The 12681-nt window shown below is 39.4% G+C and overlaps 1 protein-coding gene across 1 annotated transcript in view; it reads left to right on the top strand.

Annotated features, from left to right (window-relative positions):
- The window catches only part of LOC134568712 (beta-1,3-galactosyltransferase 2-like), a 145594-nt gene extending 135390 nt beyond the window's left edge, over nucleotides 1-10204 (top strand). Inside the window, exon 2 of the mRNA XM_063427364.1 lies at nucleotides 8635-10204. Coding sequence (XP_063283434.1) covers nucleotides 8711-9820 — 1110 coding nt within the window. The 5' untranslated portion in view covers nucleotides 8635-8710 and the 3' untranslated portion in view covers nucleotides 9821-10204. The remainder of the gene's footprint in view (nucleotides 1-8634) is intronic.
- The last annotated feature ends 2477 nt before the right edge of the window (nucleotides 10205-12681 follow it).

Below are 12681 nucleotides of genomic sequence, written 5' to 3'. Positions count from 1 at the left end.
TGTCTGCTACAGCAGTTTTTTTTTAAATTGTTAATTCTTACCCTGCTACCTGAACACTGTACTGTACAGTATATGTGTTGTGTAATGCAATTTCAGTAATCAAGGTGAACAGAGGGCTCTCTGATCAAGCCAACATTACTTTTTTTTGCTATTGATATAAAAAAAAAAATAAACAAAATAACCCTTTTAGTGCTGGCCGCCGCTGTTGGATCAGTGATTAGGAATTTAATTTTATTGTTAGTGAAGGCATCCAGAAAATAAGAATATAAGCACACTATTAGACGCTTCTATTTGACTCTCAGATATGAAGTGCAGGCCACAAAATGTACTATTTAGCAGTTTAGCACCAAAACAATTAGAATGTTTACAATTGCGCTGTAACCGCAGTATTTGACGCTTCTATTTGACTCTCAGATATGAAGTGCAGGCCCCAAATGTACTATTTAGCAGATTAGCACCCAGAAAATAATAATGTTTACCACTGCGCTGTAAGCACACTATTAGATGCTTCTATTTGACTCTCAGATATGAAGTGCATCCCACTAAAATAATATTTAGCAGTTTAGGACCCAAAAAACTAATTTTAAGTTTTAAAACTGAAACGTGACAGCAGTATTTGATGCTTCTATTTGACTCTCAGATATGAAGTGCACCCCACTAATGTACTACCCCACTAATGTACTATTTAGCACCAAAAAAAAATACTTTTTAAAACTCCGATGTAACCGCAGTATTTGAAGCTTCTATTTGACTTTCAGATATGAAGTGCACCCCACCCCACTAATGTACTAGTTTGAATTCTTTCCTAAGCTGTCCCTATCAGTGGCAGCATCCTCTCCCTACACTAATAAGAACGCATGTGCGTGCGGCGCTACGCGACTCCAGCTTATATATAGAGGCTGGGTCACATGCTGCACTGCCAATCACAGCCATGTCATTAGTAGGCATGGCTGTGATGGCTTCTAAGGGCACACAAGTCAAACGTTTGGTGATTAGCTGCCCTGCAGCCTTTCAAAATGTGCCATTAAATCGCCGAAAACCGAATCCCAACCCGAACATACAGTGATATGTCCGTGTTCAGGTCTGGGGTCCAAAAAACTTTACAGTCCGGGTTCGCTCAATTCTATTTATGATGTATTATTGGATGTTGTACATTCATTGTATTTCCCCTGTTTTTGTTAGTTATTGTTTCTGTATTGTTGTTATTGTTGAAAAATGTATTAATAAAAATATTTAAAAGTTAAAATCTCACTCCTGCCCCTACTCGCTGTGCCATGAGTAAGGGCATGTCTACTAAACAGTGAGCAGCCAGTGGCAGATCCGGACAAGACGGAAAGAGGTTAAAAAAAAGGTTAAATAGGGGACCAAGAGGCATTTGCAGGTGACTAGGGGGACAATACAATATAGACGAGTCAAGAGAGGAGTTAAAAAAAAAAAGGATCCTGCCATGACAATGCTGCTTTAAGCCCTGCATTATAGTGAAGGTGCATCCCAGGTAAGAAGTCAAACCTTTTAATTAAATTAGTATATGCTTGCTAGACCTCATGGTCCTAAATACATAAAGGGTATATGCACTAAATAGATTATTGCTCCTTAATCCTGCTATTCTGACCCAGATCAGTGTCTGTAACCCAAATAAGTCGAATAGCAGAGGCTGCTCAACCTCTTGAAATAGTGGACTTTCATGTGTAGCTCTAGAAAGATGCCTATAATGACTACATAAAAGGTGAGAGGTGTTTCTGGTACACACAGTTCTCAAGTCTTTGTAAGTCATGGTCTCCAGAGGTCTCAATGGTATTGACCACTTAATAACTTATACTAAGAACTTTGTATCATAAATTATGTTAAATTAAATTAATCTACCAATGCTACATATGTAAAAAACAGAAGCTTTGCTGAGGTCAAAATACAAAGAATATGAGGTCTGTGAGTGTGAACAAAAGCTTAGAGAAACTCAGTAGCTTGACTTTTTGGTAAATCCCTACTCAGGTCTCAAAATTGTTTTTGTTCACTTATGCCATTACTGAGAGAGCATATTATGAAGCATATCAGATTGATCCCATCTGTAACGGCAGTCCAGAACTGAAATGCCAGCAAGTTCTCTCTTTACAAGAAATACAGCAACTCCAGAAGATGGTTTTGGCCTTCTTTGGGCCTTGTCAATGAGGTATAGTTAATATCCCTCTAGACTGTGAGCAAGGGGCCCATGGCTGGATTACCATTTTAAGTTGGGGAGAGCCAAGTTAGTGCAACAAAAACAAAGTATATGAGAACGGACAAAAGCTTAGAGAAATTCAGTAGTTTGCCCTTCAAAATACACCCGAACCCCAAAATATTTGATAATCCAGCCCTAAAGCCACAACCCTTGTCCCTCCCTAAACCTCACCCCTTCTTCTTACTTAACACCACAGTTTAACACACTGAATTACTTACAATTGCAATAAAGGAAATAATAGCTGATCTGTACGTGTCGCAAATAAGGGAATAAGCCATGAATCTCTTTATATTGACAATTCCTATGGTTTCCCACTATAAACATATTAAATTCTATTGGTACACAAAGGAATTAGTTTTCTTATTACTACCTAATGACAAGACTTTGAAGTGCCAATCCTGGACATTGGCACAGGGTGTCCCACACCAAGGTACAATGACGTGGGAGATACTGATAGGCTTGGACACCTCAAAGTGCCTCCAGTGTGGGCACTTCTTAACTGATGCAGTGTAGGCACCTACTTATCTGGACTGCAAGTGCCTACTCTGACGAAATAGTGTGTCCAGGGGAGAGAGGAGGCAGGTGGTGGTGCGGGCGGTGAGGGATCACTAATGCATCTAACTGCTCAGTAAGGAGTAAGGAGCTAGAAGAGCACTAGAACCACTGGTCCCCAAGGAGGAGATCCATTCCACAATGGACCCTTAGGAGATGACCCCCCACCAGCTCTTCCAAGGATCCGAGGATAGGAAGGCTGGGTAGACATAAAAAAAAAAAATATATAAAACAAGAATTAAAATGTATTTGTGAGTGTGTATGACAGAATGCATAAATTGTGTGTGTAACGGATCACCTGGCACCCCGACTGGGTACCTCCGTTGATGGATGATCCTAGTGCTTCCTGAGGGCTCCAAGCACTCCATTCGACACCATAAGCACTGCAGACCCCACGAACCGCCGCGGCTTGGCTGGGGTTTCGCCGTCTCCTACCCACCCTGGACCTTACGACAAGGCTCCAGTGGGTGAACCTCTCTTCCTTCAGAGAGTAAAGCAGGAACAAGCTATTAAAAGAGCTTAGTGATTATAGCCAGGGGAGTATACAATCCCCAATGTAGATGCATACTTTTCCCCCAAACATGAGACAAGGTTCTATGTTGAGGGTAAAACAGGAACTCAGCAGTATGAGAGTTTATTGTCTCTTATATACAGGTTTTTTTTCCACAAGGTTACCACCCACGTGGACCTTGTGGAGCACAGGATACAAAGTTACAAAGCCAATCAAAACAGGTTTGTACAGATAGACACTCCCAGATAATGTGCACAAACTCTCCCCTCTGCCTGTGATGCAATTAACAAACACAATGGACTAACCCACAGGCAGAAAACACAATGGACTAATTCAATTACCCACAGGCATTTTTCACAAGACACCCCAAAACAGCACATATCCCCATAAATAGTTCCACAAATTTAGGCTGTGCGGCCAGTCTATCTTCTTCTCTAACAATTGGCTTAAGTGGCTGTGTTAACTTAATTATCTCCAGGTACAGGAAATATCTATAAGTCAAAACTGTTACAAAAACCACACAAACAAACATAACTATTATAATACAATGTTTAACCTATATGTCCAACATATCCCCAGATAGCTTGGATCTGAGCGCTCAATATGTCTGAAAATCGCTCAGATCTCACGAATACAGTTGGATCACCATGGGTTTAAACAATAGCAAGGGCTGATGGGAGACTGAGGAGGGACAAAGCAGCCAGTTTCAACTGGTCTGGCAGTGTCCCTGGGACAACGCCCTGCTGGAGAACAATAGGGCAGGAAAAAGGGGGAGGGGAAGAGGCACATTTTCCCATGGATTTAAAGGGCAGACAAAGTGTTTTAAAATCCAATAAGCCCAAATAGACTTTTTAGTATGTCTTTTTTGCAGGGCCCATAGTTTTTGGGCAAAAGGCTGGCCATTAGTCCTCTCCAAAACCCAGTGGCAAAGTTATTTTCGCCACAGTGTGTGTGTCTGTGTTTGTGCCTGTCAGTGTGTTTCTGTCAGTGTGTGTGTTAGTGTGTGTGTTTGTGCGTGTGTGTCACAGATAGTGTGTTTCAGAATGTCTGTCAGTGTATGTGTGTGAGTGTATCTGTCAGTGAATATGTTCCAAATCACTGAGAGTGTATATCTGTCATTGAGAGTGTATGTCAGTGTATCTGTCAGTGAGTGTATGTGCGTGTCAGTGAGTGTGCTTCAAATCAGTGAGAGTCTGTGTCAGTGTGTCTGCCAGTTAATGTGTGTCTGTCATTGAGTGTGCTGCAAATAAGTGAGAGTGTGTGCCAGTGTGTCTGCCAGTAAGTGTGTGTTTCAAATCAGTGAGAATATGTGTCTGATATTGAGAATGTATGTCAGTGTGTGTCTGTCAATACATTTATTTAAAATCAGTCAGATTGTGTATCTGTCAGTGTGTGTGTATATGTGTCAGTGAGTGTGCACGTCTAGACTTGACATTTGTAAAGGGGAGTGGTTACATATATACATATACATATATAAGGTCTGGGCCCCCCCGCACCCCTGCCTGGCCGGCATCCCCCCCGCAATGAATGCAGTGTGCGTTAGTGTAGTGAATGCAGAGTGTGCGTTAGTGTAGTGAATGCAGAGTGTGTGTTAGTGTAGTGAATGCAGAGTGTGTGTCAGTGTAATGAATGCAGAGTGTGTGTGTGTTTACTAGTGTATGCATGTAATGTAATAATGCAAATGTAATCTGTTATTCCCCCCTCCCTGTTTCTTACCTGGTTCAGGGAGGGGGGAGATTCCATGATCCCTGGTGGTCCGGTGGCATGGTGAGGCCCCCCCGGCTCCCTATACTTGCAGTCGGGGCCCAGCAGACTGCAGCTGTACTTTACAGCATTCCCCTCGCTCTAACACCCGCGAGATGTGGTGTGCGCGCCGTGCGGAGTTTTGCCATGGTAACGTCTCACGGGAGTTAGAGCGAGGGAAATGCTGTAAAGTACAGCTGCAGTCCGCTGGGCCCCCTCTGCAAGTATAGGGAGCCGGGGGCCCGCGGCTGCACCTATATATAGCGATCATCGCTATATATAGGTACAGAGAGTAATTGCGGGGCCCTGGACTGCCAAAGCAGTCCAGGCCCCCCAGGACCGCCGGGCCCGTTACAACTGTTATGATTGTCACCCCCTGATGGCGGCCCTGGCTGTTGCCTCCTTCTTCCTCCCTGCTGTTCACTGCTTTCTCCTTATAACTGGGAGAAAGTAATATGCTGTCACTTCCTCCAATCCTGCCTGGAAGTGCTCAGTTGCCCCTGTACAGCAATAAAACAATATTACCCTGACAGTGCGGGCCCTAGTGCAACTGCACCAGCATTAGTTCTACCGCTGTCATAAAGGCTAGTAATTGCTATGTTATTGTATTAGCAAATATTGCAGGACTAAGCGAGACTGGGACACTGCACCCAGACCACTTCAATGTGCTGAAGTAGTATGGGTGACTTTAGTGTCCTTTAAAAGAAGTCAGAATTACTCATGGGATATAGGACAAAAAGAAAAGTAAAAAGTTAATCTATATTATTTTAAGCTCAGGACTATTAAGTAATAACTTTATTATAACACTAATTGTCAACCTACTGACCTCACTTCAAGCTGGCTTTTAAAAATAATCAGTAAATATATATTTTTTTACATAACTGTAGCATTATTATTCTTATTATTTAACCTCATTATTATTAATATTTTTTAAGATATTGTTGTATTCTGCAATACACACTTGTAAGTGATTCGATATCTAGGGAGATGTACCATGAAATAGAAACTTAAAAATATGAATATATTTCTTTTTTATTAATTTTTTAAATTTTCAGAAAAGGGTACGTCTGATTTTAAAAATGTGGTCTACCTAAAGAAATCTGACACGCATGATGGAAAAAAACAAACACTTATAATACACAATATGATATTGATTTACTGTATTATATTTATTTACTTACTATTTATTTATATTAAGAGAGATTTATTTTTATATCAACCACAAATCCTTTAACAATTCTACCCCAGACAATCACCCTCATAAACAATACATGATATCACATTCTAACATATAACCGCATAAACCATTGCCACCGAGGGCATGATTTACCCTATTCCACAATGTAGGGTTATAACTGAGATACACCCTACACACACCAGGTTTGGAGCTATCTACGAGCTTGAACCAACCACCATATTCCATAATGTAGGGGTATACAGAGATACACCCTACACACACCAGGTTCAGAGCTACCAATGAGCTCGCACCAACCATTACCCTTCCATACCTAACTGTTCTTAGCGAACTAAACTCTCTTAGAACTGGACAGATGACCAACACCCCAACTTGCCAATCAATCCCTCGCTGCTGTGACCAAATGGGAGCTAGAACCATAAAAAGGGGAGGGAGGGTGGGTGGGACAAAACAGCTAAGTGCGGATTAAATTAAGATAGCCCCTGATCTAAAATGGCCACTATATATACTCCCACAGCCAAAAACCCCACCTCACTTTCTTTAGCTAAACCCCAACACTAAACACCTCCTATGCCTGTCTCCTATCCATGTCAAGGCCCATTCCACTTAGCTGCGCTGCTTCATGGGCTACAGTATGAAGGTATATCCAAGGTGAATTTCAGATTTAAGTTCACAATAGCCCACTGGAAAAATCCCTAAATAAACTGTGTTCTATTCAGCTACTATGGACATTTTAAATAAATTTTGAACCAGGGTGACCAGATTGACCATGTTTTCTTGGACACATATCACATATATATTTTGATTGGCAGCACATGAAAAGGGAAGCCCTGTAGTATTTAGAATTCAGAAGATGGTGTATGAGATTACGCAATTAGGAAATAAAGAATCCTGCAATTGAGCTATTAAGCTATAGGCAATAATGCAGAAAATGCATTATACACACGGCAGGGCAAATCTTTTCATGAATTTTCATAAATATGTGAAACCTATAGGTGTCCCTGTAAACATAGTGGATCTGGTTATCCTGCTTTAAATTCTCACGTTAGAGAGTAATCTTGTTAGTGATGCCCCATGATGAATTCCAGGTTATTTACTAAACTGGGAGTTCTGGGGAATTTCAAAATTAAGGCCAAACTAGACAAATGTTGATAAACTAACAAAGTAATTTATGCTTTCAGTTTGGCTACTTTGGCCTTACATTTCAATTTCTTACAATGTTCACTTTAGTAAATAACCCTGAAAGTGAAGAGTGATCTATATTTAGCAGACAGCTTGCTTTATATATAAAAGTGCCAATTTTAAAAGAAATCTTATATATCCTGCAGCTTTCTATCTTTCTCGGTGTTCTGCCTACCCCAGCTTTTGGTATTACTGAGCCGTCTGTCTACCTCAGTGTTATGTGTCCAGCAGCCTTCTGTGCACTTCGGCTTTCTTTATTACCAATCCTTCTATTTTCACAAGTTTTCTGCATCCACCTGCCTTCTCTGTTCCCCAGTTTTCTGCATCTCTCAGTCTTCTGTGTCCCACTCCAGCTTTCTGTCCCTGTTCCCTTCTCCCTTAAACACCAAGTGATTAGAATGGACTGTTGCAGGCAGCGCACAGAGAGCTCTCTAGTATAATGAGAAGTTAGAGAGTGGAATAAATATTCAGTCACTAACTGAAAGCTATGTTATGGAACTTTACTTCCTGCCAAGGTTTATTTTAATACTGTTCATTGATGATTGTTTCTATTTATGTCTTGAATTGCAATGGAATACTTTTTCATTATGGCTGCACCATTCCATAAATACACTTCAGTTGAAAGCAGAAAAACTGTACTTGTTTCAGGCTGGCAGAGTACAAATAAAATGTTGGAGAATGCTGTTTGCTCTTTCTATTCTATACAGTGACGTTTATCAATATGACAGTGTTGACATGTTAGGATTCTTTATGCAACAGCATTTAAAGGTACACCAAAAGCCCGCAAATCACTTATTTTTAATGAAGTGCTTTTGGTGCACGGATACTTTTTCTGATAATGTAATACATTGGCATTTTACAGAAATGTCAATGTTTAAATTTTGCTTAAACTACAGCTCTAGTTGCCTTTAGAGGTGCATTCAGCAGCCCAGTCTCATTGCTAGAATCTCTCTTGAGGACCTAAGATTTTTAATGGTCTTCAAATCTAATGCTTTTTTTATGAGAAATTTGCTCATATTGGATTGGCAAAGTGCAGTAATTGCTGTACATGTGGCATAGGTCCCAATGCTTCTGTATGAGATGTATTAAACTGAAGATGACGTGGGGAGTGTGCTCTGGATTACAAATGAGTCATCACATGTATTTTTTAAATTGTTGTGTTCATTTATATAAAGCCCTAATTTAGTTCAAATCATTCTCACAAATATTAACAATACATTTCCTTCTTCATTTCAGAGTAAAGGATATTCTAAATGAAACACCTTCACCATTCAATTCAGCTTTATGTATTGTAAATTTAGAAAAACTCAATATGGCATACAGCACCCAACTATCATCTGTTTGCAGAAGAAAATGTTTTATCTTATTGATTTATGTGATTGTAGCCCTCATTTTTTTAAGTGGGTATGTATATTACACACATCTGAGTAAAAACTACCCTTTGAATCAAATGCAAATTATTTCACCTGTCAAAGGTCAGAGAAATTTGGAAGTCTTGGAAAGAAACACAGTGAAGCAAATTATTCAAAGAGTAATTTTGAATGTTTCTACATCAACACAAACCTCGGATCCAAAAACATATTTAAACATCAATTTATATGAATACATCATCAATGAACCCGATAAATGTAAGGATCAAAATCCATTCTTAATATTCCTTATATCAACTATAGCAAAGGAAGTGAAACAAAGACAGGTTATCAGGAACACGTGGGCAAATGAAGCAAATGGGGCTAAGGATGGGTTAACCATTATGCATCTGTTTATGTTGGGTTTTGAAAATCAAGCAGATTCAAAGCTGATTTTAAGTGAAAGTCAAAAATACCATGACATTATCCAAAAAGACTTTAAAGAGGCGTATAACAACTTAACCTTTAAAACTCTTATGGGAATGGAATGGATCTCTACCTATTGTCCCCAATCCAAATATGTCATGAAAACTGACAGTGACATGTTTGTGAACACAGAATATCTGCTAGAAATGCTTCAACCAAACCTTCCATCAAAACAAGATTTCTTTACTGGTGCTGTTGCCAAAGACCCTGTTCCTCATAGGTGGAAGGAAAGCAAATGGTATGTGCCATATTCTGTTTATCCAGAGAGCCATTATCCAGACTTTTGCTCAGGAACTGGATATTTGCTATCAGGAGATTTGGCTCCCAAAATCTTGAGATCATCATATAAAATAAAATACCTGCATCTGGAAGATGTGTATGTTGCAATTTGCCTAAAAAAAGAGGGGATAAAAATAACGGATCCACCTACAAATAATTTGTTTAATGTGGAAAGAGTTCCATTTTCCCCTTGTGGTTATTACAACCTTATTACATCCCACAGTATGCCTCCAAGTTTAATACTTCAGTACTGGCAAAATATGCAAGAACATAAAGGGCAATGCTCAAGAAATGGTTTGACATTTTAGTTATATATACATACCAATGTCTTTACATTAGATGTATGGGTGTAATTAATTGGGGAAGCTGGAATTTACAGTGGACCAAACATATAACAAAAAAGTGCCAAAATATCTTCAGTAACAAACACATGGAATCCTGGAAATACTTCAGATGTAATGTAAATCCATCATATTTAGCAAATCAAAAGTATATGCAGACATATGATAAATATATTTTCATTTTGTTGATGTATAGATATAAAGTGGAAAGAGTAACTCTAATTATATGTTTAAAGGATGTTCTATTTGGGTTGTGTACCCAATAAATACAATGAATCTACTTTTATACCACTCCTTGCTATAGATCCCTCATTGCAGGCTCTATTTAACCTCTTCACACTGGCACTCTTATATACACATTTGCCAGGGTATGCATCAGTGGTGTATTTTGGATTTGTGCTGCCCTAGGCATGATAGAACTTGGGTGCACCCTAATTTAAATTTACCCCACCCCTCCCTGCAATGGCCACACCTCTTCCTGTCAAAGACGAATACATATTTTGACTAACAGACAAACACTAACACACTCTCACATGAACTGACATACACACATACATTGAATTGACACAATCTGACAGGCATGCACAATCACTCAGACATACACGGACAGATGCACACACTGACAGACACACTCACTCAAAGACATGCACAATCACTCAAACACACTCACTCACAGTCACAGGCTGACAGAAATACACACACTCACTCACAGACACTCACACCTGCCCACGTTCACTGGCATACACACTCACAGACACACATTGACAGACACAAAAAAACACAAACTCACTGACAGACACACACACACACACACACACACACACTGACAAACATACACACTCAATGACAGACATACAGACACACACATTCTCTCCCTCCTCCCCCCCAACACTCACAAAGTATTTAAATCCAACCACTACTGGCAAATGAAGACCAAGTCTGTTGGGCCCCTTCTGCTGTGAACAGGTAGCCATGGGCCGGCAGGTACACATATATACATTTGTAATTGCTATATCTATGTGTACATAGGGAATGTGGGGCCCAGAACTCCCAGCACAGTCCAGGTCCCACAGGACCGCCGGACCCATGACAACCGTCATGGGCCCGGCAAAGATGCATCACATTATTTCCTTCCCAAACTGTGTGTCTCTTTCTTCCCCAGCCTCTTTATCTCTATGTGTCTCTTTTGTCCTTTCCCCAACCCCTCTGTGTTTATTTGTGTCCCTCCAGCCCCTCTGGGTGTCTCTCCCCCAAGCTCAATGTGTGTGTCTTTTCCACCCACAACCTGGTCGCTTTCAACCTCAGCCCTCTATGTTGCTCTTCCTAGTCTCTCCATGTATCTCCTCTCCCCCATATGTCTCATTCCCTTGGCCCCCCATATGTCTCAATTCCTCCCTTCATGTATCTCATTCTCCCAGCCCCCATGTATCTCATTCCCCCAGCCCCTCATATTCCATATATCTCATTCCCTCAGCTACCCATGTGTCTTACCCACTCTCCACTCGCCTCCTCCCCCCCCCCCCCCATGTGCCAGCTTACCTCACTCTGTGTAGCATGACCAAGCTGTGGGAGGCTTATGGTAATGTACGATGGTATCAGATAAATACATCTCTGTTGATTTTTAGAAGTCTGTTGTTTGCAAAAACTATGTGTGTTGTAAAGCTAAATTGTAAGGATGTGTAATTGATTTAAACCTGAAATGAAATTTGGATAAAATTGGCCAAATTTAGCAATTTCAGACATAACACATTTCTGAATCAAAAAATAACATAGTGAACCGATAACCAAAAACAAACCAAAACAACATTTTTCTGATTTATTTATTTTCATAAAGATGCCAAATTAGGTAGTTATTCTAAACAGCTGAAAGATCAATATTAAGAAAAGTACGCTTAAATTACCAATTTTAGGATAATTAAATAAAGGGATTTTCTTAAGTTAGATCTTTCAAGAATTTAGTAGATGTACTATCCTTACATACAATTACATGTGATATTTAAGGATACCAAATTGGTTAGCTATGTACTAAACATCTCTTCAGTTTATTCAGTTTAGCAAATACATCACTAATTTGATAAACTTCCATTGGATTGTCATAATTAATTATACCAAATTAGGGATTTATTTACCAGATTTTGGTAATATTTTGGTAATTGGTATCATTATGGCAATCCCACAAAATAATAGTAAACTAGGGAGTATTCTACTAAACAGCCTAAAGCGCAAAATTCGTATTTTCTTATTCCTTTCTAAACTTTGGTATTTCAGCAGTTTTGCAGATAACTCCCTAAACTGGTTATTACTTTGGTAACTTGTGACTGCCACCTTCATTCATTGTACATAGGAAATAATGGGCTTCTGAAATTCAAAAATTAACAATTTCCAAACAGAAATCAGACACGTCCAAATGAACATTTTCTTAATGTCAGCCTGATTTAATATTGCTACGTAGTTTCATAGTAATCTAGGTTGAAAAAAGACCTAAAGGTTTAAGCTTAAAACCCATTATCTTATGCTGTTGATACAAAAGAAGGCAAAAAAAACCAAGCAATTGTATCAATTTCCAATTATGCTACAAAAAGTGAAAAAGAAATCTTCTTGCCAGTCACATTTCTCTTTCGGTTAAACACCTGTTCACATGCGTATTAATTATATCCTTCAATATCCAGTTTTAGAAAAAAACAAAACAAAAAGAAAACCTCCAGGCCTGTCTTATATAAAATACCTATAGTATCTGATAACATAACCTATTTAGGTGTAATGTTCCACATCTTTATTGTTGTTTCTGTAAATTATCATTCCTGTAAGCAAGGACTCTTTTCTTTCAG

Source organism: Pelobates fuscus, chromosome 7 (assembly GCF_036172605.1).
Source record: "Pelobates fuscus isolate aPelFus1 chromosome 7, aPelFus1.pri, whole genome shotgun sequence".
Taxonomy (NCBI): Eukaryota; Metazoa; Chordata; class Amphibia; order Anura; family Pelobatidae; genus Pelobates; species Pelobates fuscus.
The sequence above is the reverse complement of the archived record's forward strand: the minus strand, read 5'-3'. Positions and strand labels throughout refer to the sequence as shown.